We start from the raw sequence: 21,040 nt of genomic DNA, 5'->3' as shown, positions 1-21,040 counted from the left end.
TATACGTGAAATTATCGTCATCAGCGCTAATGTGTTAGTGTCTGGTATAGCCTGAAGTACACGTTTTTTCCGGAACAGAATCATTTATTTAGTATTTGACTGAGTCTTCGTTTTATTTAAAGCATTCACTTTATCAATTATGCTAAGTGAACTCACCGTGAACATTTTCTTCGACTAATTAGATATTTTACGCGTGTTATGCATCAATTAAATTTCCTCTTTTTCCAATATGGTCACATCTATTCCAGCTGATGCTCCGAAAGTTTGACTCAATAAAATAAGCAAATGGTGATTGTAATCAAAATTCTTCAATAAAGTTATTGATAATTTCAATAAAAAAATGTATTTAATTTATTTCTTGAATGAAATATTCAAATACTGATTAATCAATGAGAACGGCTGACACACGTTTAGTCTGAACATTGCCTTATCTGCGTACAGTTGCCTGAGAAAGTAGCTTATTATTATTATATTTTTTTTTTCTCGGAGCGGAGCGGCTATTTCGCGATCGCGTTGCTCAGCTCATTCTTTCCAACTGTCGCGAAGCTGTAGGACGTCCGTGCGGTGTGTCTGTGTGTGTACTTAAAAACATTTTTTCTCCCCAAATAAAAATCTGATGTCCAGCCATGACAATAATATTATTTTTGATCGATACCAGCGCGTCTATGAATCAAAGGACATGTTTAGGTGCAAGGCCAACATTACTCGATCTCGCCAAAGATGCTGTTGAACGTTTTATAAAGGTCTGACCCTGTTTACCATTATTTATATGAGTGACTTTATAGGTTGGCGTGCGTGATGGGGGGGGGGGGGCTGTGTTAATCCACAAGATGCGTTGTCATGGGTGTCCTCTGAGATCACTTGCACGCCCACGTTATTATTATTTATGATTAGTGAACTAAAGGGAAGTGGGAAAAATAGTTTCTCGATCAATTGTTTTTTTTTTTTGATACCGCCTTTCGATGTGGGTAATTAAATTCTATTTGGTATGAGTTAGAGAGTTTATTTATTGTTAATATCGCGTGCAAAAATAAAATGCGAGGTGCTTTCTATAAAATGGATTATATTAATTTGATAAACCTGGGATGTCTTTTTAGTGCAGTAGTTCCCAACCAGTGGGCCGCGCACGCCCCAGGGCTCTGCGGAAATTAGGTGGCAATCATTTGGCGAAGGAAACAAGTCTGAGGGTGTTTGGGGTCTCCCCCACTCCCAATACATTTTTTTTGGGGGGGGGGGGGCGGAGCCCTCCTTAGTAATTGATGAATACACAATGCAATGCATCACTCTTTCTTTCCCTCCTACATATTAAGTAGGGCTACTTTAACACACACACCAACTCTGGCCATATCGGTATATGCGATTTAGTGTCTTAATGAGTTGAGTTGGGAATGGAGGTGCCAGCTATATTGGTGGTTGCCCCAAGCTTATTAGGGAAAATGTATTATCTATATTCCTTCCCTGATTCGAACTGGGACCTGATGGCAACATGTATTCTACCACCACGTCACTTGGGTGTTATTAACCAAAGCTATACAAATCCCAGGTTGCTATGGCGATTAGCATAAAAAAATTGGAATTTGCCGCCTAATATTTTTATGTATGATAATTTAATTCAAGGGGGCAACACAAAATGATCAGAAATTATGCCATCGTATCTGCTAGCACATTGGGGGGTGGGGTTCCTGAACGAGTTAAAAAATACACTAATTTGGACCGATTTTTGTCGGGGGGAAGTGCTTGGCACCTATGAAATTTTGCTAGTAGGCCTATCTAATTTTTTTTTAATTTGTCAAGCCCTAGTATTAAGAGCTGGAATCCTGTATGTGCAGAACGATTGGCATCGCGTTCAGTCCATCCTCAATATTTTTTTTCTTATCAACACCTCTGGTTTCAATGGCGGGAGAAAATTCTGGCCTGGGGATCCACTGGAGACACCAGTCTATGGCATAAGCAGATACAGGCTCTTCAAATAGGGGGGTCCATTTTCCACCTTTGCTGTCCTGCCTACGTTATTGATATACATTTTTTGCTGAAGCCCCACCTGTTCCGCCTATAGTCCAGGGATCAAAACCTTCCAGCTGGGATTTCTTGTACTCATAAGAAAAATGATAGAGGAAAACAAATCTGGTCCTTTGTGAAAAACAAGTTTTGAAAAGGAATTTTAAAAAATTTGAGCACCTCAGAACATCCAGAACTTCAAAGTTTTGGAACTGGAATTATCGAGACTCCACTGTAGGTTGTTACATACCTACCACATGTTTGTGACGAGCATAGAATATGATCAAGAATGGTTGAAAATGGGAAAACTCCCTAATATCCAGCCTCTGCGGAAATCGTTGCCAAGTTTCAAAACAAGTGTAATGAAACCATATTTTTATCAAATGAATCGCCTCACTGATGGTCACAAAATCCATCCAGACTGCTGTAATATTCACCAAGGCCCCCCTTGATTTATAAGTACTGTCATTTGTAGGGGATATACTCCAGTCTTTTTTTACACAATTCTAGGGGTTTGCTAGGATCCTATGCATTGCATGTCTCAGAGTAGGCAGACATTTCATTGCTTGATTCAATCTATGAGTGTTCTTGAGTGATTTGCTGAGCTCTCTCACGTAAGGCAGGCTGGATGGCAGGTTATAAGAGAAGTATTGAATTTTCTTGCCATTATCCAAGGCCTTTTGTAAGCCGCTGTAATCGCCCTGAGGGCAGGACTCTGCATGAAAATTCCTCTCATTCCGCATTCTTGATGTTATCCATCTCAAGTTGGTGCATCAAATAGACATGGTTCTGGTAGTGCTAAAAAATTCCGATACTATAAGCTTTATATACCTAAAGAATATATTAATGCAAACACGACAGGTTTATTATTATGCAGATGAATTAACCATGTGTTATCTTGGTCTAGTATGTTATTGCTGTCATTGATTCAATTTCTTAATTGAATTCATTTTCTTTTTTTACAGATCAGGCAAAGAGATGCTTCTAGCCGTTTCGATCGCTACATGTTACTGACATTTGAAGAGCCTCCAAATAATATAAAAGTATGCTAATCTCGATTTTCAGAACTTCATCATTTTCATTTGATTGTTATTATACAATGCAAGTTGATATCAGCTACTTGTTTTCAAATATCCTGTTGCAGGACTGCCAACTTTATTCCTTGGATTCCAGAGAATCTGTGGGTATTTTTTAGAGAGGAAGCGGGAGTCGGTTGTCTCTGGTCCCCCCCCCCCCCACAAGAAATCGCATGTAACTGATATTACAATTTTTTTTTTAAACTTTGAGGCATGGTAACAACCAGTAGTCATAGGAAAGTACAGACAACTGAACACAATGCGGAGATAAATTTTGTTAGGGAAAGTGTAACAATCCTCTGCTAGGAATAAATAGCACTGTCCCCTTAAAATGGGGGGGGGGTGAGTACAGTAGACCACTACTCCAAGGAAGCACCAATTATTTTTCTCCCCCTTAGAGCATATATGCATTTAACAGGACTGCAATGGACAGCCAGACCTGACTCAGCCTAATAGTTCATTGACATTAGGCACCTAATGAAGACTCATTGGCAGTTTGGTGGATGGTGGTTTGATATTCCTGCAGAGGACTGTCGACTTTTCCTACTAAAATTCATCTCAGCATTGTATGTCCAGTTGTCTGTACCTTGTATGATTGATGGAGAGTGATGTTATATCTCTCAGCATTCAGGTTTTGAATCTTTGCACCAAATTGAGGAGGGCTTCGTAGCAACCTGGAAAGTCTGGGAAAAAGTCAAGAAAATTTACAAAAACTTGATAAAAGTCAGAGGAAAAATTCTCAGAAAGAAACAAACTCGAAAAGCATTTGGACGGTTAAAATTTCTCAATTGTATTTCTTTCTTCAGGAGTTTTGGTGAGGGGGCAAGTCAGGGAAATGATCAAACAAATTTGGCTGGGAACCCTGCTATTAAATGTTTCAATCATTAGAATTTTTTACTATGATGCCATGTTATCGGGGAAAAGATAAATCTCTACATTTCAATTTTTACCTCAAAACCTTTCTATATTTGTCTGAGTAGGGTTTTTTCCATAGTAAATTTGGATCCGCTCAAAAGTCTCCCTACTTCTCAATCTCCAAATTTGGCAATTGTGAAGCTAGGTGGCTAAAAACAGTTTTCAATTTGAAGTGCAGTCAAATCTCTTTATAACAAACTTCAAGAGACCAGAAAAATCCCTTTGTTATAAAGGAATTCCAGGATTTTGCATTGTTTCTGTGTGTAAACTTATATGGGGGATTAGAAAAGTGTTCGTTAAAGCAAGATTTTTGCTATAACGATATTCACTAAAACAGGATTTGACTGTATTTATATTGATTTACTCATGTTTTCTAACTTTGTTACTTACTTCTACACAGGCTGGATGGAAAGAGAGTTTAGCAACTTTTATGACCGAATTAAAAAACCTCCAGTCGATTGGGATGACGACAATGGGAGCTGCTTTGAAAAATGCTTTGGATCTTCTGAACATCAACCGAATGCAGATTGGAATCGATACCTATGGTCAAGGGAGGTGTCCGTATTACTTAGAGCCATCCATTATAATAACTATCACAGATGGAGGGAAATTCACCTCAACTCATGGTGTCCAAGAAGAGGTGATTGTTATTTCACAAATGATTAAATATTCAATTTTCAATCTATTTAAATTGCTCCCAAATATTTTTTTACTTTTATATTTAGTGAGCCATCTTAAAAATAAATCGCTGATAAGCATATAATCTATTTGATTAGTACTAACCCTTTATCAGGCACATCAGAAATTATAGTAGAGGCCCACTGAACTTGTTGGGTCCTGTTTAGTTAGTGAAAAACTTGGATTACTGAGACTTTTGAAGTTCAGATTCCAAAAGCGTTTGGGGAGAGACTCTTTTTAAATGCTGTAAAAAATTTCTTACAGTAGTTGAACTCCTAATTATTCAGCTGATAACAAAATGAATTACTGAAACAAGAAAAAAATTCAGAACGAACAAAGATCTCCAGGCATTTTTTCGTGGGGGCTTGGACCCATTGGTCCACCTACTCAAATGCCACTGTATTCAACAGTGATTGAGAGGCAATCTAGCATTTTGAGCATTTTGCCTATCTTTCTTCGTCAGAAATATAGTACACACTCAATAGAAAAGCAGAAATGCACACAAGCAGGTGTATTTTGAAGCAGGGCCGCTGGGTGCTCTTGGTGCATGTGATGTTTAATTGCAGATAATGTAAATTGTGGAAATCTTTTTGGTACCTTGGCTGCCCATGATGTCCAAGATAAAAATACACCTGGGGTGGGTTCATTCTGTGATTCTTTTTCATGCACTTTTTTTTAAGCTTTTTTGAAGATTTCTTTCATAAAAATGTTTTTCATCAAACTTTTGATATTATGCCTGTATTAAAAAATAAAGTTGCTTTCAATATCATCAAAATATTTTACTCATTAAATATGTTCATTCATCTAGCTAACATAGATTAATTTGTGTTCTTTTTTTACCTATGATTTTCAGTTGAATCTACCAATGAATTCATCTGTTCCCGGTGCAGAACTCACTAAAGAACCTTTTAGATGGGATCAGCGGCTATTCTCTTTAGTCCTGCGATTGACAGGCATACCACCCACTGACAGAGAGGCCAGTTCTGTTGTACCTCCTGATATCTCTGCTATCGAAGCAATGTGTGAGGTCACAGGAGGTAAAGTTTCTTGTGCATGCAATTTATATTTTCTAAACATGTTTATTCATTATCAGTAATTTTGCTCAATTGCATTTTCTGCTTTCAAATTGTGTTGCAAATTTTTTATAATTTAAATTCTGTATAAAAAAAACTTTACCTCAGATTTCCAAAAATCCTGTTTATGAAACATTCAGAAAAAATCTTTCAAAATCTAATTTTTTTAAGCATATGTTTTTGTAATTTCCTTATCCCTTTTTGTGAATATTCAACTCAGGAATTGGATCATACACTATATATCAGTGTAATAAGCAAATTATAAGTGTCATGATTGTGATAATGCATATGTGTCATTCAAAGAAAAAAAATTCTAAGATATTCAGTGTCAGCTTTTGCATATTCTAAAAATTATGTGATTAACAAGAAATATATATTTTAGGCAGGTCCTATGCTGTTATTTCGCAGCGAATGCTTATACAGTGCCTTGAATCAGTTGCACAAAAGTTGCAAGGGGGTGTGGTGATACATTTTGAGAAATTTGGGCCAGATCCACCTCTGCTACCAAATGAAGGTAATGTTTTTCCTTGTGTTCATTTATAGATTTCAATGTATAATAAGCTAAAAATACAAATTCACTTTAGGCTATCGAGATGTAATATACACGTTTCATGCATTGGCAGACTTCTTGTAATCCATGATGCAGAAAAACTGCCTTTCAATTCTCAAAGTTATGTTGATAAGTTATATTTTCAGTAAGTTACTATATAAATTTAAAAACTGCTTTGCTATCTTTGGATCTATTAATCTAATTTTTTATTCATATTTCTTCGAATAAATGTGAACTTGTTATTCAGGTTCTCCTTTGTCTGATTTCATTAAGGCTCTTCATTGTCAAATGTTCCAGTATACAAATGTTTTTTCTGTAAATGTTAGAGTATATTATAAAAAAAAAAGATTTGTGCTTGATTTTAGAGTTATTTAATTATTTTCCTTTATTTTGTAGATTGTTTTGACGACAAAAATGGTAGAAACAGCCCATCAATTGCAAATGCAATCAATACGTCATGGCACAGTGTGCGTAAATTGATTTATGTGCCAAGATCAGCTCAAAAGGGATACACTGTTGGTTATTGGCCCATACCAGAATCTTTCTGGCCGGATACGAATAGCCCTGCTCTGGTGAGACATTTTTTTTTTTTTCAGTTTTCACTCATTCAGTTAGTTGAGTTAGTTTCAAAGACATACAATTTCCCCTAATGTAGATTTATACTTTTCATCAGTTTATTCTTATAATGAGTTGCTTCACATAAAACAGCTACCTTTGTCAACAATGGTGAATTTAAAAACCTTCACTTTTCATCAAGCGACTTTTTTAAATTTTTTGTCAGATTTTCCTGATGCAGTGTACAAGTAATAAAATCTACATTGCAAAATCATATTTCAGTATTTTTGTAACAACTTCCATTGCAGTTATTCTGAAAATTGTTTATGTACTTTGAAGAAGTTTTTAAAAAACTTTTTATGTTATTCAACACAATATTTCTGCAGCCTCCTAGAACAGCACATCCTGTAGTGAAATTCACTTGTGCAAACAGCGAGCCGATGGTAATTGACAGCCTCCCTTTTGACAAGTATGAGCTTGAGCCTAGTCCCTTGACGCAGTATATTCTTTCTCGTAAACAGTCTACGATTGCTTGGCAGGTGAGTTCAAAAATACTTATGTCCTCTTTCCTTTATGTGTAATTATTCTGTACCACCTTACAGATTTTCATAATTTTTTCTTGTTTGTTTCTATCATGTTCATTTATATATTCAATATGAGTTAAACTGATTATATCATTACATATTTTTATATTACCTTTATTTACTTATTAATTTTTCACATGTATATTTACTATTTTTATTTGAACAAAAGTACCATTGCCCAAAATTGTTTCACAAACAATTTAATGGGTCACGAGTCGAAACTTCTTAATACATTTATGTCTGATTTTCGTTTAATTCTAGGTATTTGTGTCTAACAGCTTCAAGAATAGTGACGTTGAACACCCTTTCGGTTATTTGAAGGCTAGCACAAGTCTTACTTGTGTAAATCTGTTCATTATGCCGTATAACTACCCTATACTTTTACCATTGCTCGGTATGTATTTAAATACATTAAGGTAAAACAAATACTAGCCCTTTTCAAATTGCTCTATATCCAGGTTTGGAATTTTTTAAATTATTCTATTAGCTCCAAGAGTTTCAAAGATTATTTCTCTTATATGTGTGTGTTTCTGTTTTTTAAAATCTCATAGAGCAAAGACGAAAATGTTTTGAAGCTCTGTTCCCGGCTAAATTTATTAAAATTAAGCCATAGATTTGAATCAGAACACTATGGCAAAGATTTACTCTTTATCTTAGCTGTGTTAAAAAGCCATAGCATGTTTTATTGATTTCCATGCTTGAGTCAGTTTTTCACGTCCAACTAAATTGTAATTTATGCCCCAAAGCAGAATGTTTTACATTGTTCTGCAACAAGCCCTCAGCTGACTGGAAATGTTCTGCATTAAAAATTTCCATAATAGTATACTTTTCTTAACTACAATTTTCTTAAAATTCTTCCAGATTGTTCTGCAGTAGCACTGATTGTTCTGGGAACTTACATCATCGATTTTGGCATATTCTGCTTTGTAGGCTGTTTGTAGATGGTGAACACTTTGGCTCTTCTAAGCTAAACCCATAGAGCTCACTCACAAATATCTATACATGATGCATTTCAAATGTTTGAGCATAGTGCGTGTCTTGATTTTATTTCATTGATTTTCCAAGAGAGCAACGAAAGTTTTCTTTTTCAGAAAATGAGTTGTTTTTTTTTTCATACAAGTTTCATTGTGCCTTGGATTTTTTTTCTCTGGCCTGTTTTCAGTTTTTGATGTCGTACTATTCATCCACAGAATATCTTAGTCATTTTGATGAACCATTTTCTGTTTCCTTCAAATTTATGAGAGTGATTTGTTCCTTTCAGTACAAAGCAGTCATCAGAAACACAACAGAGGCTAATATGCTTAAAATCTGTAAGGAATGTTTATTCCCACTAATTTTTTTATTTTTTTCAAAAGAGGATATGTTGTGAACTGTGTTGTTGAAATTAGTTACTCTCCATTTTTTTACGTCTTACAAGAGGAAAAACGCACCTATTTTCACTGTCACTCAGTTCAGACTGTTTTTTTTATCTTCAAGCAACTGAGATGGGGAACTTAGGGATTTATTGGTGCCTGTTCGATTGCTCATTTTTGTGCTATATGGCAAACATTGAAATCGTGTAATCATAGCATTGTTTGTTTGGGGAAGGGGGAACAAAGAAATAAAGATATTTATAAATGCTGAATTATAACAATCTTAATTAAGTTTTAGAATTCCCTGGTATGAAACTTTTTTTCAGACATAAATGTTTGTTCTAGTATTTCATTGCCAGAAAATAGAATGTTTCATGCAATTGACCACACACTTTGATCACACATTTTGAGGGCAAAACCATTACTTTTTTATCTTAGCATTATTTAGTATATTCTTTTTTATGAAGTATAATTATATACATTATTCATCAGTAGTTTTATCTTTTTTTATACATTCATGTATAATTTTGTACTAACAGTTTCAATGTGATTGAAAAGTGATTGCTTTTTCTACCTCCTTTATTTTGGTTACTAAATAAATAAATGGGAAAGTTTTTATTGAATCAATACTTTGAATTTCACTAAATATATGTGCATTTTAGCATGACTACCCTCAATTTTAAATATGCAGTTCTGGAGAATAAAATTATTTTCACAGACATTTTTGAATTCAGGAGTGAAAGCATTTTTTTTCTTATATTTCTCTTCTATACAGTATTACGTATGAATGATTCAGATTCTTTTCCATCTAATATTGATTTATAAATTTTCCCAATTTGAAGATTTTATTACTCAGCAGATCTGATTAAGAAGATAATGTTTCTGATAATCATGTTGAATATTTTTTTCCTATTTGGTTTTTATTGATTTTGATTCAGCTAAAAATGGTGAAACAAGCAGAAAATGTGAAAAGCAGTGTTTACATATATAACCCTTTAAGCCACTATTATAAATCACTAATCCCGGTTTCAAAATAACATATCTTTTTTAATTAAGTAGATTTTCTTCCAATTTTCAGCAGGTGCAAACTAAGGGGTATATGGAAAAGTCTTTCATTGAGAAATCATTTTTAGAAATTTCTGGGCTTGCTAATGCTAAAAATGAGAAGCTTTTATGGAGGCAAGATTTCTCCTTATTGCCCCTTAAAAGGTTAACATTCTAAAATAAAATAAAAAAAGCAATGCTTTTTAGTCTACCTAATTTGCATTTAAAAAATGATAGGGGAAAAATATTGTTTTTGTATCACTTAAAGTCTTTATTTTCTTTCATAGATGATTTGTTCAAAGTTCACCGATGCAAACCTACAAGAGAATGGAAACAACAGTTTGAAAACTATTTGAAGAATATGCCTCTTTATTATGCTGCAGTAAGTCACCCATTGCTAAATATTCAAAAGTGGGCTTATTTTGTTCAATCAAAATACTTGATATGTTTGTTTATCTTATTAAATTTTTAAAATCTATATCACAGCCATTGAAGAGAGCCTTGCAGCGAATGGGTGCTCCCAATCTTGTTCCTGATTCAATGGAAAATTGCTTGAGCTACAGCGTGTTAAACTACCTCAAAAGACTAAAAAATCAGGTGAGCGACTCGTAAGATTTCTGATTCACTGTTATACAAAAATTAATCATTAGTTTATTGTCAATGTTTATTTTTGACTTCAAAACTCGTAAGCCATTCCAATAGGAAAAAAAGAAAAAATCAAGAATGACACTTCCTTTTCCAGTCACAAATATGATTCTTTTTTCTTTCTTTTTTTGTGCAAAGGGTCACACTTTTTTTTCTGATTTCGAAAGATCTTTGTGCGTGTGTCTAATGCTTCTTGAATTTGTTTGTGTTATTTCTGTATTATTTGCCAGACATTAGGAATACCATCTATTATTATTATTATTTATTTATTTTTTTTTTTTTTTTGTCAGTTGTGAACAAAAATATATACAGTTAAACCTGTCAATATGGACACATCTATATATATGCTGCTCACTTCCCTACATTGAACCAGCTATAATCCTATGACACAGAATGTCTACAATACTGTACTTCTGTGTTTTAGAAAACACTAATTTGGACGGATTTCAATTGAACATTTCATGTCCAACTTAGACAGGTTCTATTATACTGCAGAGTTTTTCATCCACGTGTTCTGCGAAGATTTTTAAAAGAAATTTAATAAATTATTTTTAAAGTCCAAACGTTAGTTTTTAACTAATCACTAAGTTTTGTTTCAAATTGATGAATTGTTAATGCAGTTAAAAATTTTAATTGAATAATGGACTCAATCAATCCGACTGAAATTCAATTAAAATTTTCGTTAAAAGGTTGCAAATTAAATTGATTTATTTGATAAAACAGATTAGGTATCTTCCTTAAACCATGTTCCCATACATCACATTTTAGATAAGTAACCATATTTAAATGCAGTATTCTCGAATCTATAGTTTTATCAAATTTTTTTTTTTGTCATTGCAAGTCACTTCAATGAAAACTATTTAAGATTTCAATTCCAAATATATTGAGTTTGGTTGGAGTTTTAAAAGAAAAGCTCAAACTATATTGTCTTCACCGTGAACAGCAGTTTGGGCATTCGAGACGTATCATAATACCATTTATTAGCGAAAACCCCTCAGATATTTCCTGCAGTTTCTAAGGGAAAACAAGCAACAATATGAAGATGATGGAAAGTAGTTGCAAAATAATTCCCTAAACTAAAATAACTGATCGATTTCTCTTTAAAAAAAAACAAGGTCCAAGTAAAAAAATTCCAGGATATGACAAGTATGTTTAGCATATTAAATTGCTTCATGCTCATAGCTTGAATTTCTTAATCTATTCCTTTTCTTTGTTTACATATTCAAAATTGGTGCGTGAAATGAAAATATATATCTTAATAGTGTCAATATTACATAGATACTGATACTACGTTTGGTATGTATGGTTAGCATCAAAAATATTTTATTAATTAATCATGATTTATTATTATATTAATTAATATTAATTAATATATATATATATATATATATTTTTTTTTTTTTTTTTTTTTTTTTTTGGGTTAGTAATTAAATCATTGAAATTACTTTTTAAAATCTTGATTCAAGTGTGCCACCAAAGTTCAACTGTAGGTCTAAGTGTGTTGCAAAATAAAAAAAGTTTGAAAAGTGCTGCTGTACTGTTTGCATTATTCTTGTAGGGAAAATGAACTTTATCCTACCCAATACCTATGAATAAAATGAACAAAAAAATTCCCATTTTAAGTTAAGTCCTTTTTAATGGCTGTTGAGATTTGCTGTGGTTATTGCACCTTATGATGTGAGATATGGAATTGTTTAAATTCTTTAATTCAAATGTTATTGCTTATTGATTTGATATCCCTGGTATTCTAATGATTTTATTTTTTAATGAAAATAAATCCCAAATGAATGTATATGCCTTCTTATTTCTGCAGGCCAAGACGGAATATGAAAAGCTTGTGGCATCAGTTGGAACTAAAAAGCCCTGTCCGGATGGTATTCGAGTTAACCCCACTGTTCCACGTCCTTTTGGTCAGACTTTGAAACTTTCCGAAATGAATCTGAGCCGGCATTCACTAGTAAATGAACGATTCGCTTCATTAAAGAATGAAATCAATGACTTTCCCATGTTTATGCTGCAGATCAAAGATAAAGAGGTCAAGAATGAGTGCTACCGCAATGCATTTGATATACCAAGGAAAGTTCTTCTGGACCAGCTGTCTCGGATGAGATCAAATTTCTTGCAGAACAACTTGAGTCAAATGCGATTTCAACATGAAGGTAATAACTTTTCGTCTATTATTTTACTCCATTTCATATGCTTCTCATGTTCTTTACTGATGTTATTCTGACACAAATATGCACACAGAGAAATATATATAAAATAATTATTAAAAAACCATTAGTACATCCAGCTGAGTAAAACATTTATTCTTATATTTTGAGTCATTCATGGGTAGTTTTTGAGGAGAAAATTAATGCTCACAACTCACAAGTTTTGCCAACACCCCCCCCCCCCCCAATAGCAAAAGTACTCAATGCTTAACCTCTAGCACAGTGATTCCCAACGTGGGCTCTAACGCCCCCTGGGGGCCGATGGAATGTTCCAGGGGGGCGGTAGAAGTTACGGGTATAACATAGGATCCTAAGGGTTAGATTGCGTTGGGGGGGCGGTGAGAGAAAAAAATTTCTGAAGAAGGGGGCGATGGGACAAAAAAGGTTGGGAAACTATGCTCTAGCACGTGGGATGTCTCTCCTTGAAAGATCCCCTAAAAATGTATTGATTGCTCAACTTGATAAGTACACAAAATTTTAGCCCACAAACAATAGCCATATTGCATATGGAGCCCATAGACTGAAAAAGGTTGTACAATCCACATTGATCTGCGAAAAACATTGTTGCTGTATGGCCAAGTGTTAGCCAAAAAATGAGAAGAAGAAAAACAATTTTGAACATTTCAATATTTTTATCGTAGTTTTCATTTCTTTGAAATATAACTTTGTTTTTCATATCATGTGTCTATTTTTTACAGTTTGCTTATGCATGTTTTACAGGGGGGGGAGAAGATATTGGCTAATGTTCTACCATTTAAAGTAACTTCAACCTTTGAAAATCAAATCATAGTTTCGAACAGTGTGTTCTCCCTTGTTAATTGCTCAAATTACTCTATTAGTCTGGTCGCCCTATTCTTTTCTCTTCAGTTGTCTTTAATGCATGGTATAAACAGGAAGATCAACTTATACTGCTGTTCGCTTAATGTGTTATTCTTCCATATACTTAATGTGTTATTCCAGTTTATTTTTGATTGATTTTGATTCATTATGCTACTCATTTTTTAAATGTTTTTATATAATATTTTCATTCTTTTACTTTTGTTTTCTGTTTTAATGTGTTGCTTTTATTTTTCTCTCCGTAGATCAGTTACACAGCCTACCGGTTGCTCAAATGGGCAATTACCAAGAATATCTCAAAAGAATAACCCCACCTCTTCGGGAAATCGAATCTATACCAGTAAGGCAACATATGTTTGGGAATCCCTTCAAAATTGATAAGGTTAGTTGAAGTTTTGTAAATTTACTTTTCAAGTGAAATTTCAGCTGGTATTTGTTTGTCAGAGAAAATTTTTGTCGTTTTCTGGAGGGGGTCAGAAGTATTGAGTTTTTCCCCCGAGGAAATCAGTAGTTACTAGTTGATTTTCAGTGAATTGGAATTCTTTTCATTTTAAGGTGAAATTTTATTTTTGTTTATTAATGTTATGCCGTAAAATTATCTATTATGGTATTTTCTATCTCAAAGAATATTCCTCTTGTCTCAAGTTTTTTTTTTTTCAAATCATACATTTCTGTACTACATATTTTTTAATTTTTTTTTTCAGAGGATGATGGTTGATGAAGCTGATATTGATCTAGTCGGTGGCAGCAGTGGTGGGAGTTCGCCCATGAGGAATCAGAAGCGGCTGCTTGATTTACCATCTGGCTCACCAAAGCCCAAACGGAAGCCTGGTCCATTACCGAAAAATTTCCTGTGGAGGCCACAAAGTCCCATTCCCCTGAATCCACATTTCAGTATGGATGTCCCAATCTTGACGATCGATGCTCCTAGTGAAGATGAGGACTATAATGATCAGAAAGAACGGCCTCTTCCGTCTCTGAGTATGTATTAATTTAATCTGTTATATTCAAGTTTTCATTATTCTGTGTTTTTGGGAGTTATATTAGACTCTAAATAGTGAGTTATATGAGTCACTGTCTGATTTTTAATTTTTCTGTGAAGCTCCTGTTAATGATGCACCACTCATGTGGAATAGTGCTCCAGAACCTCCGATCGAGAACCATGTTAATTCTCATTCTCCGATGAACCACATAGACGGATGGAATGATATGCCTGACATGTGTATTCCTCCAAGCATCCCTCAGTTTGACGAGATATTTTATTATGGCAACAATGGTTTCAGGTCAGAAGTTGTTCGCATCAGAAGTGCCCTTTTCAAAGAAGTCAGGAAGCCAGGAAGGAGTAAGAGTTATTTCATATTATCTCTTCATTTTTTGTGTTAAAGGTATCAGTGTTAACATTTTGCTATGATCATTGAATTAAATTCACCATATTCACTTAACTTTAGTACACTTTTTTCCCCTCATAATGGGTAAATTCAAGAATCTCCAATCATGTGAAGTAACAATGCATATCTTTTTTTGCAGCTGAGGAATAAAATAGCTTTTAGATTTGGGGAGTGTTTAAATTATTTTTAATAATCTCTACATTTTTTTCCTTTAGCTCTTCATGATCTGTCCAGGAAAAATATAAGGGTTGTGAATAAAATAATTGCAACAGAGGTAGTACATAAGTTTTACTGAACATACAATTAAAGTTCTATTAAATCCCTTCAATATGATCAAATCCTTTTTCTTTTTGAATATGTAGGAGTTGTTGGATGCCTTCAGCAAAATGATTTCTGTTGATCACAACGATGTTGCACCCTATTGTGCAATTAATGTAGTGTCCTGCATTCCAGCCTACATGAAATGCCCTGACCCATGATGAAACTGTCTTACTCAGTAATGATTATCACCACATGGTCCTTATAACTTTTCTTAACCTTAACAATTATGCTATGGGCTACCTTTTTTTTAGTTCATGATTGCTGTTCAAATTTTGTTTAACATACATAGGAATCGCAATAAGACCACACTTTGCGCTTCAGTAATGCAAAACTGCATTGACAACTTTACACACCTTAGACTTGTGTGTTAACTCCACTTAGTGCTATTATTTCTTATTTTGTGTATGTGCAATGTTCAGAGTCTTTCCTAATTATGTTGTGACTATTTCATTTATTTATATACTCACACAACAGGCAAATGCCCAATTACAGTGGGGTGAGAAAAAAAGTAAAAAACAAACATAAGCAGCATGTTCCAATACAGAAAAGCAAAGAATAATACAAATGATAACAACACAATAATAGTAACACAAATATAATACAAAAATACCATATGTGCATACAAAAAAAAGAAAAAAATGTCAAAAAATCACATGAGAACTTACACACCTGAGGAAGCGGAAAAGAGAATTTCCCAACACGTTCGTTTGGTATGGGGGGGGGGGACATAGAAGAGATTGCGGTTATGAAAATTGGTGCTATTACAGTGAAAACTGATTTGCACTACATTCATGTCTGGTATATCCATAATCCTCATACAGTTATATTTGTCTTGCTTGTCAAAACTTAAGGATTTCTAAACAAATTTAGAAGGGCTCGTTCCTTAAGATGAATTCCTCCCATTAATAGTTATAGGTATGGCATTTTGGCATTGTTTCCCATTAATTTCTTTTTTTAATTTTAAAAGTTTCAATATGTGTTTTGAAGTTTATTATGCGCATATTATCAGATATATTATGTTCCTATTTTATTTTTCTAGACTTTGGAGCTCTTTTCGAGAAACTACGTGCTGTCGAGAGCAATGCTCTGCAAACCTTCATGCTGCACGAAGTTATAAATGAAGCAAATCGGTTCAAAAGGAAGTACCTGATAAAACTTCTCGAAGAATTCAAAAATTCGCTTTTAGAAAGCAGGATAATGTACTCTGATCAACCAATGTATTCTGGATAATAAGCAATCTTATTTTAACATCAACATCATCTTTCATTTACATAAAGGAAACAAAAACGCATTTATTGTGATAAGAGTGGGGGAATACAGAGGAAAAAAATTGGAGGAGGAAAAAACTTTTTTTTCCACCTGCGGTCTTCCATTGTGCAAGCATGTTGTATATATTTTTATATGTATTGTTGAATTCCATTTGTGTGCAGGATACATTGTTTTCTGTCTTCTACGAAAAAAAAAAAAAAAACAAAAAAAAACACAAGCAAAATGGTTCTGTTAATTCCGTTAAAAATAAAAATTTTGAAATTGTGTTCATCATTATTCCCACAAGTTTCATCAGCGTAAAGCACTTCCACCCCAGTAGGTTGAATTCTATTACTTGCGTGTGCTTTTAAAATTTCCTCACCCTTCTCCCATTCTAATCTGATTTTCTCGCCATTCCAGTTGAGGCAGTGCCATCTTAACTTAGATCACTTGGTTCTGGAAATCTACCTATAGATTTGCTTAAAGCTCGAGAAAGGCTGGGGGGAAGCAAAGATTTCAAAAAGGGAAAATAGGGGAAGAAATTTAGGTTAAAGGGGGCACATTTATTTTAAGGACATGATAGTCCTAAAAGAAATGCTTCCTACTAAAGTCTTAAAAATCGACCTCGTGCATAAAAAGCTGAATGTTTTGTCTTTTGCATCTTCTAGTTTCCATCATGCTATCAGACCAAGCATCTGTGACTTCAGAATTGCTTCAGACCTATGGTACTTGTAATATATTTCTGCATTATTCATGGAGTTGATCAATATCCTTAAAGCCACTGGGCAGCTTTTTTGTATTACACCTCTCCCTCAAAATGAGCCCTACTGGGTTAACCTATGGCCCTCACAGGAAGATGGTATTGACAGTGCTCCAGTACTCCTCCTAACCAAATCATGGCCTGCCGCTCTATCTCAATGGAGAGAGATATAAACAGATGACCCCCCAATCCGAGATGATCCCATTATTTTGTTTTTTTTACGCGTTAACTTTATTATTGCTTTGTGCTCCAGAATGTGGAGACCATTGGATCACTCAGGGCAGGCCCCCTCCTCTCGGCTGTAAAAAATACAATAGATGGACAAAAAAAATATATATATATATATCTTGATAAAAGTTCTTCCCCCCCCCCCCCCGGAAAAAGTGCTAACGACAAGCCTGACTTGGGTTTTCTTAGTTCATAATGCCTCTAAAGACTTTTTTGCAAACTGAGCACAACTCAGGTCTATCGCCATAGACAATTTACTACCTAGTAAGTTGTGCCGGTAGTGCATGCGTACCCAATAGAGGGACCACTCGATCTCATGGTTCGTACGGTCCTTGGGGAAAAAAAAAAAAAAAGTTCATTTTTAAGGCCTTGAAAAATAAATTTTTTTTAAGAATTCTGTGAGTCCTTAAAAAATTTGTGTTTTCGCCACTTTTTTTTAACTCCATAAGTGACGTTCTTAAAAAAGTGCAAAGCACAGGAAAAAAACCTTAGCAGCCAATAACCCTGGATAATTGCATTTCAAGAACGTTTTTCCCCATTATTCGTAAGCCTTGTTTTCGTAGGAGCAGGTTTTCTGTGCCGCGTGCAATGTGATTCGCCCAGCGTGACACGCCGTCCACTCACCAATAATAATAAAAGTTCGACTGTTTTCCTAGAGAGCGCAACAAGCCTCACGGTAGTGTTTTACGTCGGGCGTGATTGACCGACTGCTTCTGGAGGAGTCAAATGCGTTGTCTGCCACTCGTTTTACCGATCTTCTCTTCATTTTTTGTTTTCTTTCACTTCCCTTCAAACCGGAGCATGCAGATGACAGAGAAAGAGGGCCGTGAGCTGATGCGCCACGGTAAGAATACACAAACGTGTAGTGTGATTATGTAACACGTTTCTGTCGACACGAAATGATCTAGTTCGGTTCATGCGGTGCCAAAAACCTATGTTGGAATGTTTTTTCCCTTTGTAAGACGGGTTTTCCTAGGAATAGGTGTTTTGCGCCGCGTGAACCGAACAGTATAATTTCTCGTCGGCAGTAACGTGTTACGTAATCACGCTACGCGTTTGTGTTTTCCTAGCGGAGCGCATCAGATCAGGGCTGCTGTATTATAGTATATGGCCTTGGCATCAGCTACTCTGTCGTCTGCATGCTCCGGTTTGAAGGGAAGAGAATATCGGCGAAACCGCGACGCATTTGACTCCTCCTGAAGCAGTCGGCCAATCACGCCCGACGTAAAGCGCTGTCGCGAGGCGTTTTGCACTCTGTAGGAAAACAGTCATGCTGATTTTCTTATTGGTGAGTGGACGGCCTGTTGCGCGCGGCACAGGAAACCTGCTTCTAGGAAAAACCCGGCTTTATTCTCTGTGCACTTGGAACCGCTCGGCCCGACGCAATGTGTAAATCGCCGGCGGCGTGCTTTCACCCTCACGGGACCTCGGCTTTATACTGTAGGCTTGTTTTTTTTTTCTTCCCTGAGATTGCCGGTTGTTATTTGTCGGCCGTTTTATTATTTTTTTTTTGATGATCGTAAATGATCTTTTTTTCCCCCTTGCAACTTTTATGGAATAAAAGCTAGAGTTCAAAATAAACTTCCGATCGTTGTTTTTTTTCTTCAGCTCAGTCGGCACTATGGCCCCCACATGGGGGGGGGGGGGCCCCTCTGGACGGTTCTCATCATTTTTTGCGCTCTAAATTAACTACAAAAGTGGCCCCGCAGGGTCGTAGCCAGAAATTTCGTTCAAGGGGGGACCAAAGGGACAGAACAATGGATTTGGCCATCTTTTTCCGGTCATTTTCTCACATTTCGGGAGGGGACCAGACCCCCATGTCCCCCCCCCCTCGCTACGCCCTTGGGGCCCCGCTACAGTATGTGGGGGCTATGGTCGGTACGCTCTGGCCAACACCTACTAGAGAATTTTCAATTATGTTTTCTAGTGAATGTTGCTCTGGCCCCCAACAACCAATACCTCCTTCTAGAGTAGAAGTCCTTCTGCTCTAGAAGGTATTGCAACAACCCACTTCTAGGAAAACCCGGCTTTATGGTATCCTGTGATCGCATGTAGACGTATTTGGAGTCGTTGGAAGTCATTAAACTTTTGTACTAGGTATTTTTTCTGGAGGACTTGAGAAATCAATATCTTAGAAAAACAAAGTTTCGTAATTTTTGCCGAAATAATTTCAGCCTTTCGGTCCATAAGTGAGCGAAGCTTTCTCTGATTACTGTCAACCATAGGCGGAGATAGACTTGGAAGTCTGGGGGGCACGGTGATGTCAATTCATGTATGCATATATACATTAGATCAGTCAACTTCATCTTTCACGCTGCCCCCCCCCCCCGGCACTGAAATCCATTGAGCTTATATTACTGGAGGGAGTATGACGCAGGGCCATAACTAGGATTTTTGTATTGTCTTACCGCCCCCACCAAAATTCGGAATTCGATAATTTTATAACGGTGTTCACCTAAAAATTTCCACCCGGGGCAGTTGCCCCGCCCTCCAGTTCCGGTACTTGTATGACGTCAGTGGTCTACAGTCTACATCATTCCTTGGAAAATCACGTGACGTGTTGAATGTCGGCGCATCTCCGTTATTTTCTAATGGCATCCATATAGAGATAATTCCAAAATTAATAAAACAGATAATTCCAAAATTAATAAAAGAGATAATTCCAGAATTAATGAAATAATTTTAGAATCAATAAAATAATTCAGCATTAATGAAAGAATTCCAGCATTAGCGAAAGAAACAAATCCAGAATTTATGAAAGCAATTATTCCAAAAGTAATGAAAGAAATAACTCCAGAATTAATGAAAAATTATTCCAGCATTAACGAAAGAAATTTTTTCAGCATTAATGAAATAAATAAATTCAGAATTAATGAAAGAAATAATTTAATCTTTTCCTATCTTTAGAAGAGTTCTTTTTTTTTAGTCTTTAAAAGAAAATTAATTGCAATATTTAGAGAATAAACTACGTTTCAATGAGGATCAAAGCTGCATCAGAGCTGCACTTACAAGCGGCTTTGATGAGGATAGATAGATAGATAGAACCGCTCACAACCCCGGACTGATGCAAAGCATCTTACTTCCGTAAGGTGCTTTGCAATGAGGAAATTGACAGGCACGAACTGCGTTATTCAATGTGTCATATGTTTTGTATGATATATATGTGTATGTGGCCTCCTTTATTCATTGTGGATGATGTGAAATAATGTAGGTAGAAATGTAATCTCTGAAAGTTTTAATCAAAATTAAATATGCGCCTATTCATGTGAAAAATATACGTTTGTAAAAAAAGTCCTTGAATTTTTAAGTTTTACCTTGAAAAGTGCTTGAATAGTCCTTGAATTTTTTTGCGTTGGAAGAGTACGAACCATATATGCACCTCGTTCATATTCCTCTGCGGAACTTCTAACTAATTGGTACATTATGGAATGTGCGTGTAATGAATCTGAAGTGAAGATTGTTTCTGTGTAATGCTTGTTACGTATAGCGTTGCCATTAGTTTTTCTATGATTGAAGAACTATCGTTTTAGGTAGGTCTGTGGTGAGGCTTTCTACCCGTTAGAAAGTCGCTAGTA

General features: G+C 35.4%; 1 protein-coding gene across 1 annotated transcript; it reads left to right on the top strand.

Moving 5' to 3' along the window:
• Positions 1-418: 418 nt before the first annotated feature.
• Positions 419-16,764, top strand: IntS6 (integrator complex subunit 6). The gene is made up of 15 exons (XM_089240362.1): positions 419-743; positions 2,964-3,041; positions 4,390-4,629; positions 5,521-5,704; positions 6,123-6,254; positions 6,687-6,862; positions 7,232-7,384; positions 7,691-7,823; positions 10,113-10,207; positions 10,312-10,422; positions 12,284-12,629; positions 13,766-13,902; positions 14,225-14,501; positions 14,623-14,862; positions 16,269-16,764. The coding sequence occupies exons 1-15, from the start codon at positions 627-629 to the stop codon at positions 16,457-16,459; spliced, it is 2,610 nt and encodes an 869-aa protein (XP_089096488.1). The 5' UTR covers positions 419-626; the 3' UTR covers positions 16,460-16,764.
• The last annotated feature ends 4,276 nt before the right edge of the window (positions 16,765-21,040 follow it).

This window comes from Pholcus phalangioides, unplaced genomic scaffold (assembly GCF_987345545.1).
Source record: "Pholcus phalangioides strain wild (caught in Gottingen) unplaced genomic scaffold, Ppha-v1.0 ptg000012l_1, whole genome shotgun sequence".
NCBI lineage: Eukaryota > Metazoa > Arthropoda > Arachnida > Araneae > Pholcidae > Pholcus > Pholcus phalangioides.
This window is presented reverse-complemented; position numbering and strand designations above follow the sequence as displayed.

Bases quoted from the DNA above. Each gene is read 5' to 3' on its own strand.
- IntS6 (XM_089240362.1), top strand. From the start codon at position 627: ATGACAATAATATTATTTTTGATCGATACCAGCGCGTCTATGAATCAA. The intron at 3,042-4,389 runs GTATGCTAATCT...ACTTCTACACAG, and splicing joins AGCCTCCAAATAATATAAAA to GCTGGATGGAAAGAGAGTTT. The intron at 4,630-5,520 runs GTGATTGTTATT...TATGATTTTCAG, and splicing joins CTCATGGTGTCCAAGAAGAG to TTGAATCTACCAATGAATTC.